Below are 27412 nucleotides of genomic sequence, written 5' to 3' on the forward strand. Positions count from 1 at the left end.
TCGTAGGTTTCCTGTTATCCAAATTAAAGGCTTTAGTGTTCGGACTTGACTACTCGGCGGCTTGGGACATATTGGTCAAAAGCAAATTAGTGTAATCTCCACCACTAACCACCGGTCGTTTCTTTTTTTTTTGTTATGTTTTTGTCTTGTTTTGTATTTTTGTGATTTCTACTCAGTCGGCAGCTGCGCAGCGGCAGGCAGACTGAAACCGAGCGCTCCACGCGTTCCAGCTGGCCCTCGTCTTCCATCAGCAGATCGCTACTTGGCAACTTTGAGGTAAATGCACAAATCTATCCAAGACGGCAGTTTTTCAACTTTCTTTATGATAACCATTCGTGCACAATCAAGGTCCAGGAGGCATCTGGAAACAGACTTTAGCAAACAAGTCATCTGGACACGGATGCAGACAGCTGAGAACATTACAGGCCAAAGGCTCTTCCAATCAAAACATGTGCACGGGGAACAAACGCTACCACGAGAAGCGCCCAGCAGGACTTTCTGTACTATTTACAAACATAATGGGATTTTAGTCATACAAGGATTTAGATATCTGTAATTAAAGTGCAGAAAAACAAAGCTGACTCACAAAAATACGAATTGGGGGAAAAAAAAAAATTTTGCTGGTAAAACTTGAACTTGAATCTGTATTGAAACATGACAAAATAACTGTCCTGGTGTTGTGGACATGTAAACCCCCGACGGGTCACCAGTGTGACTAAACTTCCGTGCAGTTTTCATACTTGTAAAAGTCTGTTTTGTGATTTCAACCTAAAAACAAAAAGGTGTCCATATTTGCATCGAAATTAGAAGAAGCAATTATGTCATCACTGACCCGGTTGGTGGCAGAGAGAGGCTTGTTTTTTCATGGTTTAACATTCTTGTTTTTATTCCAGAAAATGAGCATTGGTTACAGATATTCAACATAAATCATTTTTCATATTTTCTTTCTCCTGCTGCCAGTGCAAAGAGATACATTAAATAATGAGAATAAACTCAAAGCACAAATGTTACACTGAAAAGGTTATAAGAATGAAAATATGCAAGAAAAAAATAAATGAATGAATAAATGTAATTAATTAATTAAAATTAAATTAAATAAATAAATAAATAAATAAAGAAGAGAAAAAGTGGATATTCAAGACAGTACAAGTAGGTTATTTGCCTTATGTGATCATCATTACACAGGTTTTCTGAGGTCCCTGACACCCCAAGGAGGTACAAGCACAACAGGATTTATTCCTGCCTAATTTTCAGTTTTATGGGAGGACTTTTTAAGTTTCTCAAAATAAAACAGTAGAGGGGCCATGTATCATGCAATGTTAGGTGGACCAACATTCTTGGTTTTGATTGAACTAAGTCAATACATGTTGACGGTTTTCACACTCAAACGTCTTTTTTTTCCTCTGAGAGTTGAGCAGTGAAACCTGCATCTGATGAACCCTCCACACTAGACTAAGGAGAGTATTGAACTGTGCCGGGCTGTCGTCTCACTCCTGTCTTCCGTGTTTCCCAGGAGTCCATCCTGAAGGGTCGGTTTTCCCCGTCGGGGCGGATCGAAGGCTTCACAGCGGAGATCGGGGCCAGCGGCTCCTACTGCCCTCAGCACGTCACCCTGCCCGTGCAGGTCACATACTACGACATCTCGGAGCACAGCGCACCCTCGCCCTTCCTGGTCAGTCTGCACGAGTGTGTGTGTGCGTGTGTGTACGCTGGGTTTCTGTTAACCTGCTATGATAGTAGGGAGCAAATTCAGAGTTTGTAACGCAAAACAAAAAGGATATAGAGCTAAGTTCTCCGACAATCCTCCGCTCTTTAAAAGCGTCTTCAGAAGTGTCTTCTTCAAATATACTGCAATATGGATAAGGGTCAATGACGAATAAGGATTTTCAACAGGTCAGTTTTAAAATAAGAAAAAAACAATATCTATTGCAGTAGTTAAAACATTAAGAATGTTGTTTACACATAAATTCATATTAAAATTTTAAATTAAGGGATTTCAGAGTTTTTTGTCAAGATGAATTGGCACTAGCCTTAAAAAAAAGTCATAAGGTGCAACCATTATTCATATTAAAATTAATTTCCTTAACATCTTTTTTTTTTTTAGTATTTAGTATTTTTTTTAGTAGTTTTCAGTATTTTACAAAAATGGTTGTTTTTTTTAATGGTCGCGCCACATGATATTTCATAAAATGGACGTCATCAGTCAAACTTTGTTTGTATATTATGATGGAAATATAAATACAAATGTGTTGCAAACTTACACAGGACTACAAAATACTTCAGAAATCATGCCAGATAGGGCATAAGATTGATTTAAATACATTTAGAGTGATTTCAAAAAAAGTTTTCAAAACAAGAGTCCTGGTCGGACGGTCGCACCACATGACATTTTGACGCTTAAAACAACAACAAAATCCCAAATAACTAGTATTTTTTTTGTAAAATTCAAGTGAGTCCATATGTGGGACAGTTAGTTCATATATATGGTGTTTTCTATCCATTTAAACCTTTTTTGAATTGAAAAAAAAATCTGTTTTTCAGAAAATATAGGCGTCACGTCATTGACCCATAAGTATGTTACAAGGAAAAGCTGCCTGTGGGAAGGAAGGTCGTTCATGTGTAAACAACGTTAGTCCGTACCAGAACACATGAAGATGTGATCATATGGACACCAGCTGTTTTCACTCTCAGATTTATGCCTCATGTGACCTTGAACTGCTGTGACGGTCCGACTCACGCTGCTGTCCGTGCAGTTCTTTCAAGTCCTGATTGTTCTTTAATATAATGAGCTGCCTTCGAAGACGACCTCCATTATTGTGTACCGGTACTATAAGTTAAAAACTGCTAAAATGCACCCAAGATATATTTTTTTGTGTCACTCGAGGCTAAATGTTGCTCTCTCCCTGACAGGGCGTGATATCCCTGGAAGCTCTTGGAAAGAAAGGCTACAGCATACCCAAAGCAGGGACCATTCAAGTGGTGAGGGGTTTTTACGTTTTTTTTTAAATCTCATCATGATCTTTCCTGTCTTTATAAATACAGGACTGTCTCAGAAAATTAGAATATTGTGATGAAGTTCTTTATTTTCTGTAATGCAATTTAAAAAAAAAAAAAAAAAAAAAAAAATGTCATACATTCTGGATTAATTACAAATCAACTGAAATATTGCAAGCCTTTTATTATTTTAATATTGCTGATTATGGCTTACAGTTTAAGATTAAGATTCCCAGAATATTCTAATTTTTTGAGATAGGATATTTGAGTTTTCTTAAATTGTAAGCCATGATCAGCAATATTAAAATAATAAAAGGCTTGCAATATTTCAGTTGATTTGTAATGAATCCAGAATGTATGACATTTTTGTTTTTGTAATTGCATTACAGAAAATCACAATATTCTAATTTTCTGAGACAGTCCTGTACATTAAGATAGAAATGCAACATTTGTAATATTGTGATGTTGGTTCTTAAAAGGTAATACTTTTGTCATCGGTGGGATTGAATCTGTTTCTTTTTCTGGGCAATAAAAAAAAAAAACCCAGACATTTGATTAAACCATGTATTTTATAGTTTCAGTCAGCAAAAATATGTTTGTATTCTCGTCATATCCATTAGTTGCCATCTCATTTTGCGTATGTCTAAACTTTGCCCTGATACATCTCTTCAGACCTTATTCAATCCCAACAAAACTGTGGTGAAGATGTTCCTGGTGACCTACAACTTTGGCGATATGCCCGTTAATCACATGACCTTCCTGCGCCACCGCATCTTCCTGGTGCCGGTGGAGGAGGGCGTGGAGGGGAAGGGCGAGCCGTCTCCAGGGGGCGCGGTGCTCGACAGGAAGAAGATTCTCTGTTACTTGATACATCTCAGGTATGACTTGACGTTTCAATCATTTTCGTTTTGACTTTGTGTGCGTATTTGAACTTTTTATGCATTCGTTTTTAATGCATGCTACAGGAACCCCTGATATATTATTCAGGGGATCAGTCAGTTATTTAAAAAAGCAAAATACTAAGTTCTTAAATAAGTAACAGAAACTATAATACAGTAATCCCTCGCTATAACGCGGTTCATCTTTCACGGTCTCGCTGATTCACGGATTTGCATTGTGCATCGTGTTCTGCATTCTGATTGGCTAAACAGTCTCCCCGCTTCTTCACTTCCTGTGTGTCAATAAGGTTATGTTTATGGTTTAATATATACTATATTTTCTGAAAAACAGATTTTTTTTAAATATATACTATACATGTACGTAAAACAGCTTGCCAAATTTAATTTTGCAAATTTTCTCCAAAATCCATAATGTCGACAAAACGTTCTGCAACGATTCTCCCGTTCAGATCCACAATTTGAAGCCTTGTATAATAATTGTAAAAAAAAATTAAGGTTACTACGTCACGGATTTCACCTATCTCCGCGAAAAACGAGGGATTACTGTGATCTGTAATCTGTCCATCGAGGAGTGCACAGTGCTGAATACTTGCAGCCTATTTTTATCCACTTTGTGGTTCTTGAATACACTTTTTTTCTGCCATACCTATTTTTCTTTTTCTTTTTTTTTATGATTTTGGCAGATTCCAGAGCTCCAAATCTGGGAAGATCTACTTGCACAACGATATCCGGCTGCTATTCTCCCGTAAATCCATAGAGGTGGACACAGGGATCCCGTACGAGCTGAAATCTTTCACCGAGGTGCCAAAAAACCCTAAATACTCCCCCCGTGTGTGACCCACGGCCCGGCCTTCTGAAGGTCTCCGATGCCAATGCAGCCCCTCCTGTGCTTCTCGAAGAGGAGGAAGGGAAATGGATCGCAACAATGATGGACACAAAGCTTGATAAGACTTGATGAGATTTGCCACAAGCACACAAGACACATGCAGCGTCGGTCTTTGGGAAGGTGTCCCCCCCTTTTTAAAGTCTCCCCCGGAGAGTCACATCGAAGATGCTGCAGAGACAAACGTGGCAGTTTTTCTTTCATTCATTCACTGAAAAATATTCGGAAACGTAATCTGGCTACTTTCCAGCATACACTCATCAAAAGCAGGACTTTTCTCCCCGAACGCCTTCTTCTGTACAAGGAAAGAAATGCACAGACACTGACACACCAAAATAGACTGACAAACTCATGCACATGACGTACTAAAAGTGTCAGAGCAGGAACACTTTTAATAGCAGCTCTCTCTCCGAGTTCAGTGTTAACATGCATGCCTTGTGACTTAAACACCGGAATTTTCCTCTAGTGCCGTTTCACACTGTCCTTCACTCTGCCTGCAGTGTCAGCTGCCTCATTGGACCAAAAAATGTAGCTCTGCATTTTTGGATATCACAACAACAACAAAAAAAAGAAAAGAAAATGAACAAAGCACTTGTAAAGCTCTGACGAGAGAAGATGAACAGGGAGACAAACACTAGTGAACGTGAGAGCTGTGACAGAAATGGCCAACACGACTCAATATCTCGTGCAACACAACTTGATTTAAAACCACATTGACCTAATTTGACCCAACTCAGGAGTCTATTTCTCTTCGTACCATTTCACCTGCCACAGTAGAGATCACTGTGTACTTATGGGAGTCCAGTTCATTCTACGTAGCCAGACTGAGGGACACTGTGCTGTTTTCATTTCTTTTTTTCTCTTGTTTTTTTTTTTTTTTCCAAGATTCTGTTCAAAGCAGTGTAAAGCCGGAGCAGATGTTCAGAAAAAAAAAAAAAAAGACGATCCGTAGTATCTTTAATTTATGTTTTTTCGCAAATGTCTTAATAAGCAATATGCTGCACAAAGTAGAGTGTGTTTTTCAGCTTGGACAAGCTTTCTTTTGGAGGGGTAGGAAGAGGAAAGCGAGGAATGGAGAGTGAGGGCGGGAGGGGGAGGGACGATAAGGGAGGGGGCGGGAGGCGGGTATTTAATATAGTGGGAAAAGTCTATGTATATTTAAAAGAATAAACTCTGTGACTGGCAAGTACAGGCGTGCTTGTTTTTGTTTTTGAGTAGCAGTCACTGTGGAGCTATTGCACTTTTCTGCATTACCGCTCGTCATCCTGGGGGCGGGGCAGCAGGGACATCGGCCTCGGCTGAAATCTGATTGGCAGCCTAAAGCGCAGCAGTCCTGTCACTCCTCGGTCCTGTGTCTGGGAACGGAGAAGAAGAGAAGAAGAGGGATAAGGTTTCGAACAACAAGGAGCTACATCCGGTTTGGAAGTTTGGAAAACTGCAGTCTCTTGACTGACCACTAGGGGTGGACTCCAAGCAGGCGAGTCGATCTTCATTGACCGCCCCCATGTGAAAATGTCTCACTTTGCAGCAGACATATACAAATGTACTGGTCTTAATACGTCTTTATTCGTTCTTTATTTTCTGTAATGCAATTACAAAAACAAAAAGTCATACATTCTGGATTCATTACAAATCAACTGAAATATTGCAAGCCTTTTATTATTTTAATATTGCTGATCATGGCTTACAGCTTAAGAAAACTCAAATATCCTATCTCAAAAAAATTTGAATATTCTGGGAATCTTAATCTTAAACTGTAAGCCATAATCAGCAATATTAAAATAATAAAAGGCTTGCAATATTTCAGTTGATTTGTAATGAATCCAGAATGGATGACATTTTTGTTTTTTTTTTAATTGCATTACAGAAAATAAAGAACTTTATCACAATATTCTAATTTTCTGAGACAGTCCTGTAGAGGCGGGGATCACCAGGAGCCGATGGATACCTGATGGCCTCTGGCATGAAACAATCCTAAATGTTAATATATCACACCAGAAACACTCTTGTCAGTAACTTGACATGTCGCAGCGCAAGAACTAGGCTTTAAAATAACATTTGTCCTGCTATATCTCTGGGTTCACTCCTAAATATGGACTTAGATAAGATGTTGAGTTTCATGTTAGAGTCACAGAGAAGGTCCTCCCAGTTTTGACTGGTAATCCGTTAAAAGTTTACAAAAGACGGGTGGGGGGGGGTCAGCCTCAGGTGTTACACACTGCAAAAACTCTAAATCTTAACAAGAATATTTTACCTTATTTCTAGTTAAAATGTCAAAAAAATCTCATTACTTAAAAAAAAAATTCATCACTGGAAAAAACAACAATTTTCACCTGTTTCAAGTAGATTTTCACTTAAAATAAGTAGAAAAATCTGCCAGTGGAACAAGATTTTTTTGCTTGTAATGAGAAGATAAATCTTTTCCCACTGGCAGATTTTTCTACTTACCGTATTTCAAGTGAAAATTTACCTGAAACAGGTTAAATTTGTCAAATAACAAGTTATTTTTCTGGTAATGACTCTTGTTTTAAGTGTAATGAGATTTTTTGACAAAAAATTTGACATTTTAACTAGAAATAAGACAAATATTCCTGGTAAGATTTTGAGTTCCTTCTTTGGTCGATTTAAGGATTTTGGTTTAAGACATTTGGCGGCAAGATTAATCCGAATCTGATATTTAACTTTTATTGTGTAAAGTTATCTGCAGTGACGAACACCGTTAAGGGCAGTTGGGAGAAGAGTTAATGTTCCATCAAGCATCTATAAGCTGTTTATTTACACCACTTCTAGCTTTAATTGAGTGTATACCCATTTTGATGAGGTAATTAGTGACACTCTGCTGATGTCAATCGCTAAAAAAAAAACAGATCATAAAACACTACAGAGGAGGCATCTTGATAGCAGCCTTGAAATGAGTCATTTACATATCTGCATGAGACAATTTTAAGCTGGAATGAGCTTCTTTTTTTTTTTTTTCCATCCACTGCTTGCTCCGTGAAGTCGAAGGCCCTCGCTGGCTGAGAGAGACCATGTTTGGCTGCTCTTGCAAATCAGTCCAATCATTCACACAGCAACACTGAAGAGGGAAGAAAAATAAGTCTGGAAAGAAAAAAAATCTAAAAATACTGAGGAACATCATAAACCGAAATGCCAGAGGACTAAAAACTGACCTTGAACCTTGAAAAATGTTGCTCAAAATGGTTAATTTCAAAACATGATAATCTGTATTAGTAGAATAATTAGATAAAGTCTGACCACATAATAATCTCTCTATGTGACTGATTCCACTGGACGCTTGGCTTCTTCTTGCAGCCTGAGTGACCAAAGTCTCACTACTTTAGTCTCTGGGCATTTTGTGACCCCTGGAGGAAGGAGCGGCTGCTGCAGCTACACCTTTACGACTGCACCAGTGCAGCAGGCTGAGGAGCTCACACACTGCAATCCAAGTCTTTGTTCACTTCATATAAACCGGACTGTGACACACGGTTGAGTCCCCCCCCCCTTCCCACTGGTATCAAGGGTAAGGAGGATCTGGCCTACTTACATGGTTTGTGTTTTTTCTGAAAGGTTACACATTAATTTGCACACGAACAGATATCCTTGACGACTTGCATGTGCTGCCAGTAGCCATATATTAGAGAAATCTTTGGACCAATCAGTCAAGCTTAAACTCAAAACTCTTTGTGTGCCAGCGCACCATCCAATAACTGCAGGGGGATGTGGTCTTTACTCATTATTTCTGGATCATAAACTCAGTAAATGCACACTGCACCATTTTCTTCCCCGGTGCGTCTGCTTTTCTCATTCCTGGTCAGCGGAGGGTTTCAGGGGTTCAGCTGCTCATTGTGCCCATCAGATCAAATATATTTGACATACAGAGATTCAATGTTTCGGCCCGTCTCTTGCCAATGTTTCAGCCCCACCCGAATAAATCTATTTTCTATAAATGTGTCATCAATTTCCTCCCCCAGCTGTAAGTTCAGATTTTTTTTTTTTAGTCTTAAAAATTTTAGAAAATCCTCGAGCAGCTTAAGTTGTTGATCATCTAAGAAGAAATTGTGATTTCAGTGAGAAGTGAAAAGCTTTGTTCTGCAGTAACTTTGTACGATTACTCACCTTTTTGTTTTAAATATAGACCCACAAATGAACAATGCAACCACAGCATGCAGTATATGATGCTCAGAGATATTCTGATAAAGATATTTATCTCCTTAGGTTTGGAGAAGTGTAAAACAGAAACTATAACAAAATTGTCATCTGTGACCCCTACCCCATCAAAAATGGTGGTCAGTCCTCATTATTGTGGCTCCTGAAAGCAGAATCGGAGGATTATATGGCCAACAAATCACCAGATGACTCCAAATATCAAGCCAGGACAAGGATCTGCATGTCAACCCAGAAGGCGACAAAGACCATGTCAAACCTTTTTAAATGTAGTGAGTGTAAAGTTCACCATCAGGAACTGATGCTACAGTACATATGCAGTATTTTCCTTTTCAAACCTTTTCATGATGCACAAATAAGGATATTCACTCTGACTTTTATTTAGCTGCAGACAGTATAACTACAAGATATTTTTACATTTTGACTTCACTGATATGAATAAACCCGTGCCCATGATGCATGAAAAAGCAGTTGCAGGGTTTCCGTTGAACCCCAATGACCCTAGATTTCCTAATTTAGGATCTTCCAAACACCAGGGATCGCTGAAGTGTGTCCTCTTATCCTAAATTAACATAATAAAAAGAGAGAAAGCTGCCCTCAGAATGCATTTTGAAGAAATAAAGCCACGTGGTGAATTTTTCCAAAAGAATGCACCTTCATGTGCAACAGGGAAAAACAAAACAACACTGAGGAAAACATTTCATCAAATCCAACAAGTTTAAAAGAAAGGTGATCTAAACCACAATCAAAAAGGAAGAGATGACATTGAAACATCAACCTTCCTGATCTAATCTCTTAAATAGTTTCATCATTGGATGTCCGGCGATGTCAAGGTCCCTGTGTCCTGATTAAAGGGCTGCGTTTGTGCAGCTCTTGCTCCCAGGCGGTGCTTATATGACATCAGTCAGCGTGCTGGCGGCGCCGTCGATGGCTTGGCTCACCACCGACAGGTGGTAGTGGACTCTTGCCCAGTCGCTGGGCAGTCCTGATAGCTCGGCCTTGGCAAAGGCGTCTGCTAGACCTGGGAACGTTGCCTTTCCAGCACTACTGGAAGCCCAGATGACATGCCTGTGTGTGTTGAAACAAAGAGGGAAACCCCAGTCAGAGCAGATGTGCTACACCAAACATAAGCACAAATCACTGATCATGTCATCTCTCTCCAGAATAATGCAACGTGTACGAGGTACTGAGGCTGAGAAAGATCTCCCCCTAGTGGCGACTTTATTCAATGCACTTAAGTCCACTAAGTTTCCAGGGATCATCCATCCATCTGCTTTACCCGTTTAATCGTACAGGACTGTCTCAGAAAATTAGAATATTGTGATTTTCTGTAATGCAATTAGAAAATCAAAAATGTCTGAAATATTGCAAGCCTTTTATTATTTTAATATTGCTGATCATGGCTTACAGCTTAAGAAAACTCAAATATCATATCTAAAAAAAATTGAATATTCTGGGAATCTTAATCTTAAACTGTAAACCATAATCAGAAATATTAAAATAATAAAAGACTTGGAATATTTCAGTTGATTTGTAATGAATCCAGAATGTATGACATTTTTGTTTTTTTAATTGCATTACAGAAAATAAAGAACTTTATCACAACTTTATTCTAATTTTCTGAGACAGTCCTGTATACCTGTTTAATCGTACAGTCAGGGGGCTTCTCAGTTAAATCTGAGGACCCTTGTGTACTCCTACCATTGTGTGTTAATAGCCCACTCACTAAGATTGCTGTAAGTTTTAATGGCAGCCTGTGAAAACCTCAAACACCAGGATAAATTCAGTTAAATTGTCTGTTCTTTTTTTAAATAATGGCTTTGAATACACCACAAAAAAACAGTTTATACTCCTGGAAATATAAATGTTTTACCGAAATGCATATTTATCCGGGAAGGCCAGAGGATTCAAGAACGCCCGGTCAAGCAGCATGAGCTGGTCGTTGATCCTTCGCACCTTCAATGGCCTGAAAGAAAGGAGGAGAGAGAAGGTGGACGCCGTTCCTCTGTCCGAGTCACATGTTGATTCTTGGTCCTGAGATGTTCTTATCAGTTTGTATCCATCAGTATTTCCTGGTCAGGGATCTGCACCACAGCAGCTAATGCACAGGTGTGTGAAGTATCTGCCTTCTGAGTAAATGATTCTGCACTTCTAACATCTGAGACAGACAAGACGCTTGGAAAGGAGAAGGATGATTGCAACCTGACTAATGTTTAAGAACAAAACTGGAACTCCTGTTTTTAGCTTCTTTCGATTCATTTGGTCTTTATTTTGACTTTGTTTGCTCTGTTATTGTAGTATTTTGATGACCAATTAAAGTACTTTTTTGTGAGGTTTTCAACGTTACCTCACTTCACTCAAAGAAGCAAAAGAGAGAATTAGACGCTCCGGACCAAGAGTCACTGTGTGACGAGCTGCAAGTGGGAACAGTCTGGTGGATAATACGCCTGTGTATTTGGGCCAGTCCCAATCCCCCCCCTAGTCCTACTTGTCAGCACTACTCCTGAATTTGCGCGTTCCCGTAAGGGTAGTGGTGTCCCAATTCCTCTTTGGAACTCTTTCCCAGAATGCTTTACGAATGCTTTTTTAGTGAATAAAATCAATATTTTGAGTTAGTTTCTGCATAAAAATGCATTTTGATGACATTTCTAGCGAGAAATATATATTTTACTTTCATAATATATAACGCAGAGCCTACGGCGTAGGTTACACGGCGACGCGCGCCGTACGGTGCACGTCGCCGCGTAACCTACGCCATAGGCTCTGCGTCGATTTAACGCGGAACCAGCTGCTGCTCCCGAGCCGGCGGCTCTTCTCATCCCCGAAAACATCGGAGCAAATTTCTTAACAGGCGTTATTTGGATAAACTGAGCCCAGGTTGGGGATCTTAACAGTTACTTTTACGCCTGAAAAAATATTAAAACTTAATAAAGTGGCATATTAACAGCGCTACAGCGGAAATTAAAACAGCTTCTAGCTCTCGGCTTCCTGATATGGTGTGACGTTTGTGCAAACGTAACTACACAGTCGCTTACGTACCCGAAAGTAAACCACGCAGTGACGTAGCAAGTGGTGTCCCAATCCCTAGGGAAGATTACAAGGGCCTGTGGCTTCATTTTGAGGGTGAAGTGGTAGTGGGTGAGGGCTAGTGGTAGGGAGTAGGGTGAACATTGGGATGGCCCTTAGTGTGTATGCACCTACGTTTCATTCGCCAGGTCTGAGCTCTGAATCACCTCGTCCAGACGGTCGGCTGCGCTGCGAAAGTTGGCCACTGCACGTTTTAGTGGTTCTGAAATGAAACACAGGTCACTGTGAGAGTCGTTGAGTGGGAAAGCTCCACGTACAGTAGCTGCCCTCATTGCCCCACTGTGAATCTTCGCGAGCAAGTTCATCCTTTCTCCCTCAACTACCTTCAACCGTCACTACCACCAGGTTATACAGCAGCTCCCTGCGGTTTATGTACTCATAACTGTTTGTAACCATTTTTGGCACCAGAATACAGAACTCTGTGTCTCTGGCATCAGAATATACGCTTTTCCTTAACTTCAGGAAGTTTCTGTCAGCACTAGCATCACCACGGTTACCACACCGTCTGCAGGGCATCGGTTTCTCATTATGGCAGTTTCCCCTGCCACTAGTAATATACCACATCAGCACATCGCACCATCATCCATTACACCGACCACATGGTAGCCAGGTAGCATGCTGGTGTTAGTTTGGGGTAGGGTTGGCAACCGTCCCTTGAAAAACGTAATCTCCCGTATTTACACACTAAAGTAAGAGTCCCGTATTGAGATGAAAAGGGATGCACTTTGTCCCGTATTTGAAAGTCAAAAAATAGTCATAAAATGCCAATGGAAAATGGCATAGAGCTGTTGAGTACGTAAGTTATTTTTTTCTGTTTTACTACAACTGTAGCTACAGTCATGGCCTTGAGGCACAAATATGTTTACAGGTTTTCTACAGACTTTCTGTTTGCACTTTTGTTATTGCACTAAAAATGTGCACTATTACAGAATGGATGTTCTGCTTTCTTTCTATTGTTTTATATTAATTTATACAATTTTAAGTTAAGCTGGACATTCAGTTCATTTTGTTATTTTGTATTAAAGTGAATTGCTGGATAATAATTTGTTTTCTATGTGTTCATGGCATTCAAAAATATGCATCTAATTCAATTCAGGTTCGAGTCAAATAGTTAAAAAATCATTTCACCCACAAAAAAAGGGGCTAAAAAAATTCACCACGCCAGGAAAGGTGAAGGCAATCGGGTTGATGAAGTTTCCCTTTTTTATTTTTCAGGGAGTTGGCAACCCTAGTTTGGGGGCTGCACACACTGAGCTACATTTAACATCAAAGTAAGTTTCCTGTGCTATTTAGGCTCATAAACTTTCTGTAATCACACACACAACACATTTTGGTTTTGGTTATCTCTATATTATGTGAAGATTGGTAATCTTGAGTTTGTGTCTAATTATATTGTTTTTCTGACCACAGTGCTTCCTGGTTTTGGAGTAATGAGTAGGGAAATGCTCAGTCCATCTTCCCGGTCCATACCAACTGTGGGGTTAAAGTGGGTTTGTTCTGAGTTGAGCTCCTTTGTGAATGATCTGATGAGCACCTTTAGGTGTGGGAAATAAGTGTAAATAGACCTTGTAATGATTTTGGATATACAAAAAAGGCCTGTGGGGGTTAATTGATTAATGAATTCCAATTAAAGGTGGTTCAATTCAATTCAATTTTATTTATATAGCGTCTAATACAACAAAAGTTGTCTCTAGACGCTTTCCAGAGACCCATACCCAGAACATGACCCCCGAGCAGTAGTGGTATGGACTATACTGCCTGTTGAGTCAGAGAAGGGCTGTGTTGCTGTGTAGACCCGATGGGGTTTCATTAGTATTTTGTAAATATATTTTTTCTGACTGCTGCATTTTTATTAGATTAGATTAGATAGTCCTTTATTCATCCCTCAGTGGGGAAATTTGCTTTGTGCAGCAGCAGTACACACATCACACACATGCAGCGAAAGAAGGTTAAAAAAAGTAAAAGATATATAATTATAAAATATAAACAGTAATATATACAGTGGAATAAAAATAAAAGTAGTGCAGTACAACGTTTTCTCACTGGACAATATTTAAAGGACAATAAATCACTTAATCTTTTTCATCAAATTGACTTTTTCTTTCAGCCTTTTTTTTGCAATATTTGAAGGTTAAACTCCAGTTTTTCTAGTCAGCCTTCATCAGCCTCATCCTCCCTTCTTCACAAACACCTGCTTTTTCATTTATTTTTCTTGTGTTGCACAACATTTTACTTTGATTTATGCAATCAAATGCCCCTTTTCCTCTTTAACTGTAACTGATTTTCCGTAATTAAATGGATATCTTTTATGTAACGTTTATTCCCACCTGCACTGCAAACGTTGTTGTTTGTATGCAGACGCTGTTCTGGAGAGCTCAAGCTTTCTCCACATTGCTGTTCACCTCATCTTTCAACAGCATCATGGAAATAACATTAAAAGAAGCATTCATGTGGATTTCATTGCTGGCCTTGTTTGTGAAGTATAAGTACAGATGTTTACTGCATCAAAGAGTGCACAAAAATTTAATTCACAAACACAGCCTCAGCTGGAACATTAAGCTATCAACCGTAGGACACAAGGCAAAATAAATGTTGCTGCATGATGACATTTTATGTTGCATGTTGGACGCTGTCAGTACTCGAGTTGTAAAAAAAAAATAAGGGGGGATGGTGGATTTTATCATATGGGGACAGATAATTTGTGCTGATTAGAAATAATATAATATATTACAAATAATAGCAGTGACCAAAACACCTGCAGAAATACTGCAGGAATGACATAGCAGCAGTTAAATGCAGCCTTCTGTAAGCTTTAAATATCCACTGGGCTTACATCAAATACATCAAAACACAACAATAAAAAACACTTTTCTGAACTTATCAATATGATTCTGTCCTTCACAGGATAAGTAAAATGGATCAATGCAAAAACTCAAAATCTTAAGAATATTTGTCTTATTTCTAGTTAAAATGTCTCATTTTAGTAAAAGAAATCTCATTACACTTAAAACAAGACTCATCATGGGAAAAAACAACAATTTTCACCTGTTTCAAGTAGATTTTCACTTAAAATAAATAGAAAAATCTGCCAGTGGAACAAGATTTTTTTGCTTGTAATAAGAAGATAAATCTTGTCCCACTGGCAGATTTTTCTACTTATTTCAATTGAAAATTTACTTGAAACAGGTGAAAAAAGTAATTTTTCTGGTATTTTTCTGGTGATGACTCTAAGGGCCTGATTTACTAAAGGTTTGCGTGCGTAAAAACGTGTGCAAACTTGACAGCACCCGCAAACCAATGTGCAAGCTGATCTAATAACAGCGTGCAAAGAGGACTGCGCCTCTCAAATGAGCAAAATAGCACACGCTGTTCATTTAGTACTTTTGCCCTGATGAATAATCAATATGGGGCGTACCCGCCAGAAAGCGCTAAATACTGGGAGGGGAAAATGCAAATAGGTTCATTTACCACACGCAATGAGATTTACCAAGTCTGAAAGTTATTGCGCGTATTGTGATTGCGTCTGTATTTAATACGTTCGAAAGGAAGGTGCTAATCTGCTGCTGCTGTTATTGTGGCAAGGAGGCGACATCGCCAAAATCAAAGAATACGCAGAGAGAGAGTCTTTATTCTGCTGCATGCTATTTTTAAAATGGTTGCACAAGTTTTATTAAAGGCCACTTTTTCTTTAGTTCTTCGCCTTATATCTTGCCACCTTCTTTTAACCTCATCTGCCGTTCTTTTTGTCTTACCAACTGCATTTATTCTATCAGAGATTTTCTCCCATATTGCGTTTCTTTTGGTAATGTTTAAATTTCTTTGTTGTAGTTCATGAATGTGTTTATTTGCCTCTTCCACTAATATCTCTAACTCCAACTCGTCAAATTTCATTTTGCGCTTGCAACTATCCTGTTTTCCATCCAGACTCTCCATGGCGCAAACCGTAAGACACGCAACACCTCATTTAAATACTGCAGTTTGCACCTGTTATCAATTGCGCACGCAATCTTAGTTGATCACCCGCAAACCACACAACAACAGCACGTGCAAACTTTTTCAGTGCACACGCAATTTAGTACTCTTTATTTAGGATCTTAGTAAATCAGGCCCTAAATGTTGAAATAGTAGTAAAACCACATTCATTGATGAAATGACATAAGGGATGGAAAGGGTGGATGGCAGTTTTACAGGGGGGATGATTTGGACCGTTTTTATTTCATGAGGGATGCCATCCCCCCTCAACTCCAGTACTGGATGCTGTGGTGTCAAACTCACCGATGGAGATTCCTTTAGCCTGCAGTTTTGTCTCATAAAGACCCACTGCCGTGTCCAGGTACTGCTCCAGACTCTCAGCGTAGTCCCTGCAGCTCAACGGCAGCACCAGACTGTCAGCCAGGCGGATCAGGACATTTCCTGCTGTCCTGGCCACCGCTTGGTGACTGAAAAATCCTGAGAGGAAAAGAAACACGAGACTTTTGAAGCAAATATGCATCATTTGTCAGCTCCACCTCAGTGATAGAATATGAATGGAAAAATGGAAAATTTGGCAAAGCTTACCAGGATCGATGAACTTTGAGGCGTAGTCGTAGGTGTCGTATGCTGTGTGGTAGGCGGGATAAATCCGAGCATTTGTTTTACTCTGTACCAGCAATAAGAGCCATACAATTAGAATGACATCAAATGAGCAAAATACAACTTTGATGAACACGCTGAAATAAACAAGTGTTAACTTCCTTGAAATAAAAGATAAAATCTAACTCGTTTGTTTCAATTGTTTCCCAGTCAGAATATTTAGATCATATTTAACGATAGTGGTGGGGAAAAAAATCGATATTGCAATATATTGTTGCACTTTCTGTCGCAATAAGTTTATCGATAAACTGACGGCAAATATCGATATTTTATTACAACACACATAATGGATTTACACGGTTGTCACCGCACTATTGTTCATGCACTTCAATTAGTCCAGCTGTACAGTGTTTACATTTACAAGACTAGCAGGCAGTGAGGTACTATCAAAATTAAGTTGCTTACTGACTTTTCAGTATTAGAAACAAAGCAGTGCACTGTCCTGGTTTAAATAAAACGTGTTAATGTTCATGCACTTTAATTTGTCCAGCTGTACAGTGTTTACATTTACAAGCCTAGAAGGCAGTGAGGCTTTATACAAATGCACTTTCTTTGTACATTGTATGAAGTTTTAGCATTGAATAAATGCATAACTACGGACGTTTTCCTTTTTATGGGTATTTTTTCTTTTTCAGTCACATATATCATGATATATTGTTGATAACATTTCTTACAATATATTGAATATCGTAGATATCGTGATATTATCGTTATCGTGGGCCACATATCGCCACTATATTGAATCGTGAGTTACCCGTATCGTCCCACCCATATTTAACGACATACTAAAATCAACACAAGTGCTTCAGACCAAAAAGCTCTGAAATCCGCGTCACTCAGCAGTTTTGATGAAGACATTTTTAATACCCTGTCATATGTGTATGAAATATCCATGGAGGCGATTCCCAGGTGGTGGACGAAGGCAGCATAATCACTCCCTGCTCCTGTTAGATATCCCAACCTGTAGTTGGAAAAACAAAAACAAACTGTTAAACATCCTTTACTGATCATGGAGGAAAAACATCATTTCATATTGGATCATATTTAAATGATGACAGATTGCAATCATTTAACCGGTCGGTGCCTAAAGGAAAGTTTAGTAAACATTCAGACAGACATTTATGTTCCTGGCTGCAGATCAGATGATGGTAAATCAGCAGGGCGTCTCTCCACCTCAGTACCTGGGAATGAGTCCGTGGGCCGGGCTTGTCCTGTTGGTAAAACGCTTCCAGTTGTCGTACACAGATGTGGAGTCGAGGCCGGGCGCATCCACCTGGTGATCAAACACACTTCCATGTGTCACATTCTTTCCGTCTGGCCAATAGTACATTTGTTTTACTTGCAGTGCTGGAGGGAAACGGCTGAATCCACACGAGGCAGTATTGTATTTGATTCTGACCTGTTTTGTGGCTTGGAAGATGACGTTCTGCACCGACGGCATCCCTGAGGCCCGGAGGGTGGCGTTGGCTGAGGAGGGGAAGGGTGGAGTTAACATCGCTACTAACAACAACCACACAGGTCTGGAGCCAAATCCAGGACTTCATTCAAATATCTTTCAGGTTTTTCTTTTATTATCTTTTTTGCTCTTACAGTGAGAGATATATAGATAAATATAATCAGGAAACTACATATGGATTTTTTTCCTGTGACTTATGTCCTGCATTATTATACAAGGCTGTCCATGAAATTGGAACCATTTTTATATTTGTAGAATAATTGTCTAAATGTATGATATTTGTAGTTTTCTTTTTCATAAACCTTTCCCCTTTTTAGACCAATTTTATTCATAATTATTTCATGAGAGGAGGAAAAAGTGTTTTATTTGAATATTATGGGCAACACTGTATATCATTATAGCTTCGTAATTATGACACGATTTCCTCCATAAAATCAAGAACAGAGCTCCATTGCAATATTTTAATTATTTTAATTAATTATTTTTTTGATGGATTATAATTATGTAATCCATCAAATAAAAAGGAATTTTAAAATTATTTTGTTGTCAGAATTGTAGAATGAGAAACTGTATCAAACATTTGTAAAAACTGGACCAAGAAAATGCAAAACAATGCAAAAAAAAAAAATACTGTAATGAACCTCTTGTGTGCTGGATTTGCTTTGATATAAAATTTGAGTTTAAATATAACATTACTCATTATTTCATAAGTGCTTTATATATTATTCTTCTCATAATCCGCCTCCTCCTTGAGCCTGCATTTGGTTGCACACAATTTAATAAGAGATGTTTGATCAAATAAATAACATTTCATCATTCATGATAGGTGGAGTATGAAGCTCCTTACCAAAGACAGCAATGTCCACGTTTATGTAGGCAATGGTGCGTTCACTGAGCATAGTAAAATATTCCTGAAAAAGAGAAAATCAGTAATATTTATACTTTAAGTAATACCAATACTCATGTGTGTAAAATAAAGAAAAAAGTTCCCATATCTGTTTTTTTTTCTTCTAAAAAAACAGTTTAATTTCTAATTTATTTTCGTTTGCATTAAGCTTGTTATGTCTAAGCCAGTTGAAATCACCTCTGTGTATTCTGCAGACCCAATAAGGCCAAACTCCTCAGCTCCCCAGCTTCCAAAGATGATGGACCTACGAGGTCTCCATTTACCTGCCGTAGAGACACACAAAGATAAACCATCAATAATAATAAGAACAATAAATCAAAGGTTCTTTGCATGTTTGAGTCCTCCCACCCTGCTTGACCATCCTGCCCAGCACCCTGGTTATTTCCAGCATGACCGACGTTCCGCTACTCGGGTCGATGGCACCGTGAACCCAGCTGTCCCGGTGGTTCCCGTAGATCACATACCTGTCTGTCGACACAAAAAATAGAAAAAAGACAAGCTGAAAACTATTGGTATTACTGTATATTTTTGCTTGGCGTGAAGTCACCGGTCTCACCTGGCTCAACACTCCCTCTGATCACTCCCATCACATTGGAGGAGTTTTTCACAGTTGCATTGTTGTAGATGTTCATTTCTACATCACTGGAACACAGATTTACATTTAGATGTGTGAAGTAACAGAACAGAGAGGCATAAGCCATTTTTACACATAATTGGGGAGCTCTGCGTACATATACTGTATTTATGAGGTCAGGACACATTGAGATCCGATTCTTTCCCACATCTGATTGTTATGGTTTTGGACTTTTGATTATGGGTTTCTTGATTTTTTTCTTAGTTCTTTTGTTTCCTTGTATTCCTTTTGCTGCTGTTCTCTTGAATTACATTAGCTGGTTTGTTTACTTCTATAACCATAACTAAGGTGACTACCTGTTGTTGAAAGTGGATGTTGTGTCGAACCCTGGAGCACCAAAGTTGTAGGTACAGTTGAATCCTCCCTGCCATTCCTGTGGGGCCGCTGCGCCACCCAACGCACTGAAAAGACCAAAGCAAGACAAAAAAACATTGCTGATTTGAAATGGCAACAATTACGACCTGCATCCGTTCCACAAGCTGATTTTCCACAAACCAGATCAATACGTATGCGTCCTCAAATCCAATCGGCTGAATGGGAATCGGAGGTAACCCTTTGATATCACTCTCTGGAATTCTGTAGGTGTCAGCTGCAAAAGAGAGAAATTATTCTTAAAAGCTGATTTAAAAAAAATGTAGATACTAAATGTATGTGCCTTTGTGTATGTTCTTAACTGGATTATATAAATTGTCATTTGTAGTGGAGCAAAAGTGCAGCAATTTCTACACAAGACAGTAGCTACCTTTGGCAGCCAGGTAAGGTGTGAGCAAGTCTCCATAGTCCCTGGTATAAGAACCTCTCTCCACGCCGGAGGGCGGCAGGTACCAGGAGTGAGGATACGTCTCTGTGGCGTCTGACATGAGACCATCGTTCATGTCCAGAGGATCGGTGTACACCAGCACGCCGACGACGCCGTATGGCTCTGCATTGATGGCCTGAAAGAGACACCCATTTATTTGAAAAGACGCTGAATTTCATTTACCTATTTTATTGATTCACTCTTTCAATCAAGTGAGAGTTAAGACTGAGAGACATTTGTTTTGTGAGACACCAGAAGATTTTTGTGTTTCATCACACTTGGTAATTTGTAAACATCTGTTTCAGCTAAAGGAATATTCTAGCAATGGCAACAACCTTGGAAACAAAAATAATCTCTAAATATTTCGTGTAGTCGTCTGGGAACATCTTTCCTTTTCATTTACACGTATGAGTTCAAGCTCTTTTACGTTTGTGGAAGTCAGGTTTCCAATGGCATAATTCCTTTTTATCAAAGGTTTCCAATATAATTTGTGCAACGACTCATTACTGTTTCAGTGAGTCCACGGTTGTCGCTTCAACAGTCCTCGGCAGATGTGTTAAGGCTGAGTTATGGTTCCGCGTCAAAACGACGACGTGGCTACGCTGTAGGGTACGCGTCGACGCAGACCACACGCCGTCACTGACGGCGTCACTGACGTGCACCTCCCAAAAATTGTAACCACGCGTCGAGGCGACGCAGACCACACGCAGACGAGAGGGCTGTGACTGGTTCGCTTGGTAGCAATGCATTTCCGGTTTCCGGTTTGAAGCAGTCGTGAACTTTCAGCGCTCTTTTCTTCATGTATGAGTGATTTTTTTGGTTGTGTTTTTTTGCACAATAGTTGTCCTTATCTCTTTGATTCACTGTCACCGGAAAAAGTCGGATAAACCATTCAAGAAAAGATCGCGAATTAGTGGTCGCGGGGGGTACTGCACCGCGGCGAAATGGAGTGACGGAGAAGTCCAAAGGGTTCACGACGGCGTCACGGTGACGGCATGTGCACGGCGTCGTTTTGATGCCGAACCATAATTCAGGCTTTAGTGGTAAATGTGGCAATAAAAAGCTATTGTAATCCTGTGATTTCCTCACTTTTCATACATTCAATGTTTTTAGTATTTCATTATGCAAAGTGGCCAGACAGCATGATAGCACCTCCACCGTGCTTAGCTCTAGGTATAATGTGAATTTACCTGTGAGTTTCATGCAGTATTGAAACAAACTAAAGCACTGCATTCCCGGGAAGCTCAACTTGGGCTTTTGCTGTAACCAAACCAATTCCCAGTCTGACTATGACCGTCTCTCATCTGATGACTCCTTACATGGGCTGTCGTCCACATGGGATTGTTGTTATGCTCTCTGTTTCTCACATTAAAGCCATTTGTATTCTTTGATAAGTGAGAAATTAATTACAATAACAGCTGAAATCACCTTCCAATAGTTCCTTTTTGCAGAAAGTGTTTCGTCTACTTTGGATGAACGTGTTTATGCAGAGAAAAGAAAAAACAACTCACTTTATCTCCTCTTCCTGCTCCACCATACTTGGTGATGGCGATGGTTCCTCTGAGGTCCATTGTCTTGTTCAGCTCTGCGTAGTCCGTTGTTTTCCCCTGGTTGGCGTAAACCAGTTTCCCCTAAAACCACAACATCAACACACCGTCAGCAGCAACTCATAGCATCTTTAGTTACTTCCTTATAACAGCATCAGCTTTATGATAACCTGGATCTGATGGACAGAGTGATGGAACAAATGATTTATTCACGATGAATTGGTAGACATGAGGATTTCGGTCTCCATAGAGCTACTCATGTTATCAGTGGTTGATAAGACAGTCAAAAGGTCTTAACTTTGACGATGTCGGTAAGGAAATAGTTTTTTTCTTCTTCCAGTAAACAAGCAATTTAAATCTGTCAATTATTGTTCAAAATTACCTTCCTTATTATGTTTTCTTCTGTTGTTTTTTTTCCAATACTCTGAATTGTACGTAACCTTGGGTTTTATTTTCCCTAGTATGACTAGATAGTCATGTCATTCTTGACTTGAATGATTTTAATGCATTTTATCCCTTTTTAGGGAATATTTTTCTTCTTGTCCCATACAAATGTATTTATGTTTTAATTTATTTGTATTTATTTAACCAGTTTCTGACGTAAATAAAAACAGTCATACAACATAAAAAAGGTTCATATGTGGAAAAAAAACATACAACAATGTAAACAGCGGCTTACAAAAAACATTGAACATAAAAAAATGGATTAAAGCAGCTGCATCTAGATGTGTTTCCCTCCAAGTCCTTCAACTTCCTCTTAAAGGCGTCCAATGAGATCCGCTCGTTGAGTTATAAGTCTTTTGTGAGACATTTCAGGCTGAGGGAGCAGCATTTTTCCCACATTCTTAGAGTCAGTATATCTGGCCATACGAGGGGTTCAGTGTCCTGGCATGAAAGGACAAGACTACAATCAATTCACGGGCCTTCCTGTTGGAGGACAACTGACTCTTCTCTCACTGATCCATGGTTAAAACTTCTTTAGAGAAAAGTCACACATACTATATTGACTGCAAAATGACACCCTTAATGAAACTAAGTATCCATTTCTATAACATTTGCAGCTTTTCTGTGAGAGAAAATGGAAATTAAATCTGCAAACAGCAATGAACGGGCCCACGCACTCATGGCCACGACTCTTTATGTCAAACCATTCAAAGGTTATGGCAGAAAGTAGGAACTATCAAATATAAACCAATCAGATGAAGGTGGGTGCGCTTTTTGGCGTCTATCGTCGCCATGGTAATGCTTTTGACAGAGAAAATGCGCATCCTTGCAGGATCAAGACGCACATTTTGATGTATAACACACCTGGGTGCACGTTGCGGTTCGGGCCGTATTAACGGCTGAAGAAATGGAATAAATTGCGCCAAAATTACACAATTAATTCAAAATGGCTGACTTCCTGTTCGGTTTTGGCCATGGCAACAAGAGACTTTTCTTTAAGTTCGACATGATACAGGTGTGTACCGATTTTCGTGCATGTACATGTACGTCAAACCGTATTATGGGGCTTGAGGCACAAAGTTTTCTAGGGGGCGCTGTTGAGCCATTAGGCCACGCCCATTAATGCAAACCATTAAATATCAAATTTTTCGCCAGGCCTGGCTTGCGTGCAAAATTTGGTGACTTTTGGGGCACGTTTAGGGGGGTAAAAAGGCCCTAATTTTGTCAGGAAAATTAAAATGAGAAAAATAAAAAAAAATCTTACAGATACAATAGGGCCTTCGCACTGTAAGTGCCCGGGCCCTAATGAAGCTGTCTAATCAATCACTCACATATGTGCTTGATGTTGTGGATGCTTTCCTTTAACTCATTTGGAGAAAAATATCTTCCCAGCAGTGTCTCACATTAAACATGGTTGAAAGAAGGGTCTTCTTATCTTTTCTCTTTTCTTTGTTTTTTACAGAGAAAAGGTCATCATTGCGGTAACGGTGGGGTCAAAAGCGCATTCCAGAAGGTTTGAGATTTGTTTTCCTTTTACAACTGGTCCTCGTGTGTTATGGGAAAAGAGATCCTCACTGTTCATCAGCAGGTCTGAGACATGACCGTCACGTGAGTTTTAGAGTTTCAGTAAATGTTTTCAGAAACCGCTGATCTTGTGTACAAACATGCTGCTCAGTCACCCTTTTAATAGTGATACCACTATCAACTGTCATAGGCTGTCATAACTTGCTGCCATATTTGCTTGTACAGTGCACTTTAAATTGCAGCTATATTCTTAGCTGTTTAACTTGCTGCATATTGCACTTTTAAATGGATTTGTATTCTTTTATCTCCCTTTTTTGGGGGGTCATATTCTGGTTATTTTGCTGTTGTATTGATCCACTGCTGTCCCTAGGTGAAGATATTGTTAATGTGTATTGTTGATGGTCATGTTGTATTGTTGTGGCCATGGTGGCAATGAAGTTTCCCCTTGGTGATTATTAAGGTTGAATCCAACCCAAAGTTAAAGTTAAATCCAATCAAGTCCATTCTTATTGTTTGTTCTCTCTCTTTAAACTGTTCCAATTTTTCTATCAAAATATTTCCCACTTAAATGGAATGGTTTCTAAGGATGTTTGCCCACCACTTCACTGAGTAACCTGGGTGGTTTTACCTTTGCATGTCCTGCAGGAGAGTAGGCAGCGTACGGCTGAACCACATCAGGATGTCTTTGGTCGTCAGTGTAAGGCTTCTCCGTTTGTCTGATGGTGTGTAGCACCGTGTCCGAGGGGTTCACTGCAAATCAACGAGTCATGGAGACTCTTCAGCTCATGTTGGATGAAACTCACAGACAGAATGAAATACTTGGAAACCCCTAACAGAACTACAAGTACAATGCTTCTTTCTATCTTTGTCAACAATGTCTCCTGTAGACTTAACATCTTTCATATTAAACGTTGTTCTCTTGCATAGTTTGATTAAAATACTTTCTTGGGAAAGAATTGCAAACACAAAAAATATTTGATTACAGCTGTCACATCTGGAAGTCATACATTAAAACAGCAATGAACTACAGGACTGTCTCAGAAAATTTGAATATTGTGATAAAGTTCTTTATTTTCTGTAATGCAATTAAAAAAACAAAAATGTCACACATTCTGGATTCATTACAAATCAACTGAAATATTGCAAGCCTTTTATTATTTTAATATTGCTGATTATGGTTTACAGTTTAAGATTAAGATTCCCAGAATATTCTAATTTTTTGAGATAGGATATTTTAGTTTTCTTAAACTGTAAGCCATGATCAGCAATATTAAAATAATAAAAGGCTTGCAATATTCCAATTGATTTTTAATTAATCCGGAATGTATGACATTTTTGCATTACAGAAAATAAAGGACTTTATCACAATATTCTAATTTTCTGAGACAGTCCTGTAAATTAACTGTAAAATGTACTGTTTCCTTGTATTATGCAATCTCCGTGTTTTCCCTGTTACTTGTTAATTACACTTCATTCCATCACATCCCTACGGTTTATTTAAGGAATAAATAGATCCTTAAGCAGGCTGAATGAAGAAAGATGCCAAAACCTTCTCAGACTTCATTCAGTGACATTGAGCATCAATGTCACTCACCTACAGTGACCTTATTGGGATTCTTTGGGTCTGGGAAGGAAAGATAGACTGCATATTCCTCTCTCCAAGCCGCATCCAGACCAGTTTCAGAGTCCTGCCATCTCTGCAGCATAAACTTCACCGTCTGCTCGTCTCCAGCCGAGGTTGCCATGTGGGGGACTTTTGTCAGCTCCCTGTGAGGAAAGATGTGAAACAAGGAAAGTAAACTACAAACATCTACATTGACTCAAGAACTGATTTTCCTTTTTATGACACTTTTTTTCAAAACAATAAGAAACAAACAGAATCAAACTCCATCAACTCACTGTAGGTTTCCTTGAATCTCGGTGGTATCCACCTCAGACAGGAACTGCTGCACCATGCTCTCATCCACATCCTTGGCCACATCGTTCACCCAGGATGGTGCAGAGCCGCTCTTTGCGATGCCGTAGTGACCGATGAGGATACCCACTGTCATTATGGCAGCTCCACCAAAAATCCCGAGCAACACCTGCTTCATCATTCTCCTTCTTAGGCCGATCTACTCGGTGAAGCGCTCTCTGCCTCTGTTTCCCTGAGCACTAGGTTTAATAGTGAGCTTTCCCCGAAGGTAAGGAGTGTTTTAGGGCATCAGTGTCACCGTCATTGTAAAGTTTACTCATTAATGTTTGCAGAGGGGATGAACTTTATCCCTTTGTATGTGTGTGTATGACAAAGATAGCTCTGGTCGCAAAAGTGAATCTTTACACCAGTTTTTGCACACGATGAGAGCCATATGGACAATTTGAAATTTGTTTTAGTTTAAACAAGGATACTCAGACAGCAGATCTTCTGCTAGGGCAAATGTCCAAAAAGTTTAACACAGCCTTATTGAAAGAAATTTGCATCCATATTTCATGATTTCCACTTTGAACCATGCTCCACCTCTTCTTCTGAGCGTGTTAAAACTGACTTTTGTCTAATTATGACAGAAAAAAAGAAATGTAGATGATAGCAAACCAATATGCATTTCTGGAATTGTGTTTGTATGGAATTAAGAATGTCTGGTCACCTACAGTAGATGATCTGGTCATCCAGTCACTGAAAGTTGCGTGGTTATTTTAACAGATAACGGTGATTAAAAAAATATTGTTGACATTTTTTGTCAATGTCAGACAAACAACAAATAAATAAACTGTAAGTGTAGAGAAAAGTCCTATAAAAATCAAACTGGACTTTACAGAATCTAATTGAAACTTTTATGAGATGAACAATAAAAACATTCCTTCTTGTTTTATATGTTCTGTTCTGTTCTGTTTTGTATGTTATGTTTATGTCCTCCTCTTAAATGAGCTCCCCGGGGATGCAAAATGAATTTCAGCCTCAACTAACAATAAAGTGATATATTGCATTGGATCATATCATATCCCATCGTATCGCATGGCATGGTATTTGCATACTCCACACAGAGAGACCCTGCCGAGGTATTGCTGTTGTGTCCCAGAGTACAGAATAATGGACTGAAGATACGTGGGATTGAGTTGGTGGAGTCCTCATGTTCTTAGTTCTACATTTCTCGTTTCTTTGAGGCTTGATGGTTGCAAAGCGGAAATCATTGATACAGGCGATAAGGGTTAGAAACATGAAGTCATAATACTGTATGTCTGAACATTCCCTTGAAGTGACAAAGGTTTAATGGTCAGATGTGACTATCACAAGACCGGCTGCATGATATGATGATGAGTGATACGGTGACCAGTGTTGTGCCACATAGGGGCCGCTGTTCAGTTATCAAAGGTTATTAATACATTTCCTGTAACAATTATTAATAATTAATGAAGTAGATTACTTATCAAATTGAATTATCAAAATGACTTAATCCTCGGGGCA

The 27412-nt window shown here is 39.2% G+C and overlaps 2 protein-coding genes across 6 annotated transcripts in view; one reads left to right on the forward strand and one right to left on the reverse strand.

The window, feature by feature from the left end:
* LOC133450723 (atos homolog protein B) overlaps positions 1–5856 on the forward strand; it is a 32743-nt gene extending 26887 nt beyond the window's left edge. For all 5 annotated transcript variants that reach the window (XM_061729563.1, XM_061729560.1, XM_061729561.1 and 2 more), the window contains 5 exons: positions 177–276; positions 1514–1672; positions 2911–2979; positions 3667–3872; positions 4577–5856. In XM_061729563.1, coding sequence (XP_061585547.1) covers positions 177–276; positions 1514–1672; positions 2911–2979; positions 3667–3872; positions 4577–4730 — 688 coding nt within the window. In that variant the 3' untranslated portion in view covers positions 4731–5856. The remainder of the gene's footprint in view (positions 1–176; positions 277–1513; positions 1673–2910; positions 2980–3666; positions 3873–4576) is intronic.
* Positions 5857–9296: 3440 nt separating this feature from the next.
* Positions 9297–26139, reverse strand: naaladl1 (N-acetylated alpha-linked acidic dipeptidase like 1). Its single transcript, XM_061729565.1, has 19 exons — positions 25870–26139; positions 25565–25737; positions 24599–24720; positions 21967–22086; positions 20399–20591; positions 20152–20245; positions 19953–20057; positions 19579–19664; positions 19371–19490; positions 19200–19285; positions 18963–19026; positions 18059–18126; positions 17841–17932; positions 17527–17620; positions 16585–16666; positions 16303–16476; positions 12142–12229; positions 10814–10906; positions 9297–10008 (listed from the first exon to the last, which is right to left on the reverse strand). Exons 1-19 carry the CDS (start codon positions 26064–26066, stop codon positions 9831–9833), a joined length of 2229 nt encoding a protein of 742 aa, XP_061585549.1. The 5' UTR covers positions 26067–26139; the 3' UTR covers positions 9297–9830.
* Positions 26140–27412: the final 1273 nt, after the last annotated feature.

This window comes from Cololabis saira, chromosome 9 (assembly GCF_033807715.1).
Source record: "Cololabis saira isolate AMF1-May2022 chromosome 9, fColSai1.1, whole genome shotgun sequence".
NCBI classification, from domain to species: Eukaryota; Metazoa; Chordata; class Actinopteri; order Beloniformes; family Belonidae; genus Cololabis; species Cololabis saira.

Coding starts and splice junctions, on each gene's coding strand:
- naaladl1 (XM_061729565.1), bottom strand. CDS start 26,066: ATGATGAAGCAGGTGTTGCTCGGGATTTTTGGTGGAGCTGCCATAATG. Junction 19,491..19,578: donor CAGAGGGAGTGTTGAGCCAG/GTGAGACCGGTG, acceptor TTGTGTCGACAG/ACAGGTATGTGATCTACGGG. Junction 17,933..18,058: donor TCTTCCAAGCCACAAAACAG/GTCAGAATCAAA, acceptor TTTGATCACCAG/GTGGATGCGCCCGGCCTCGA.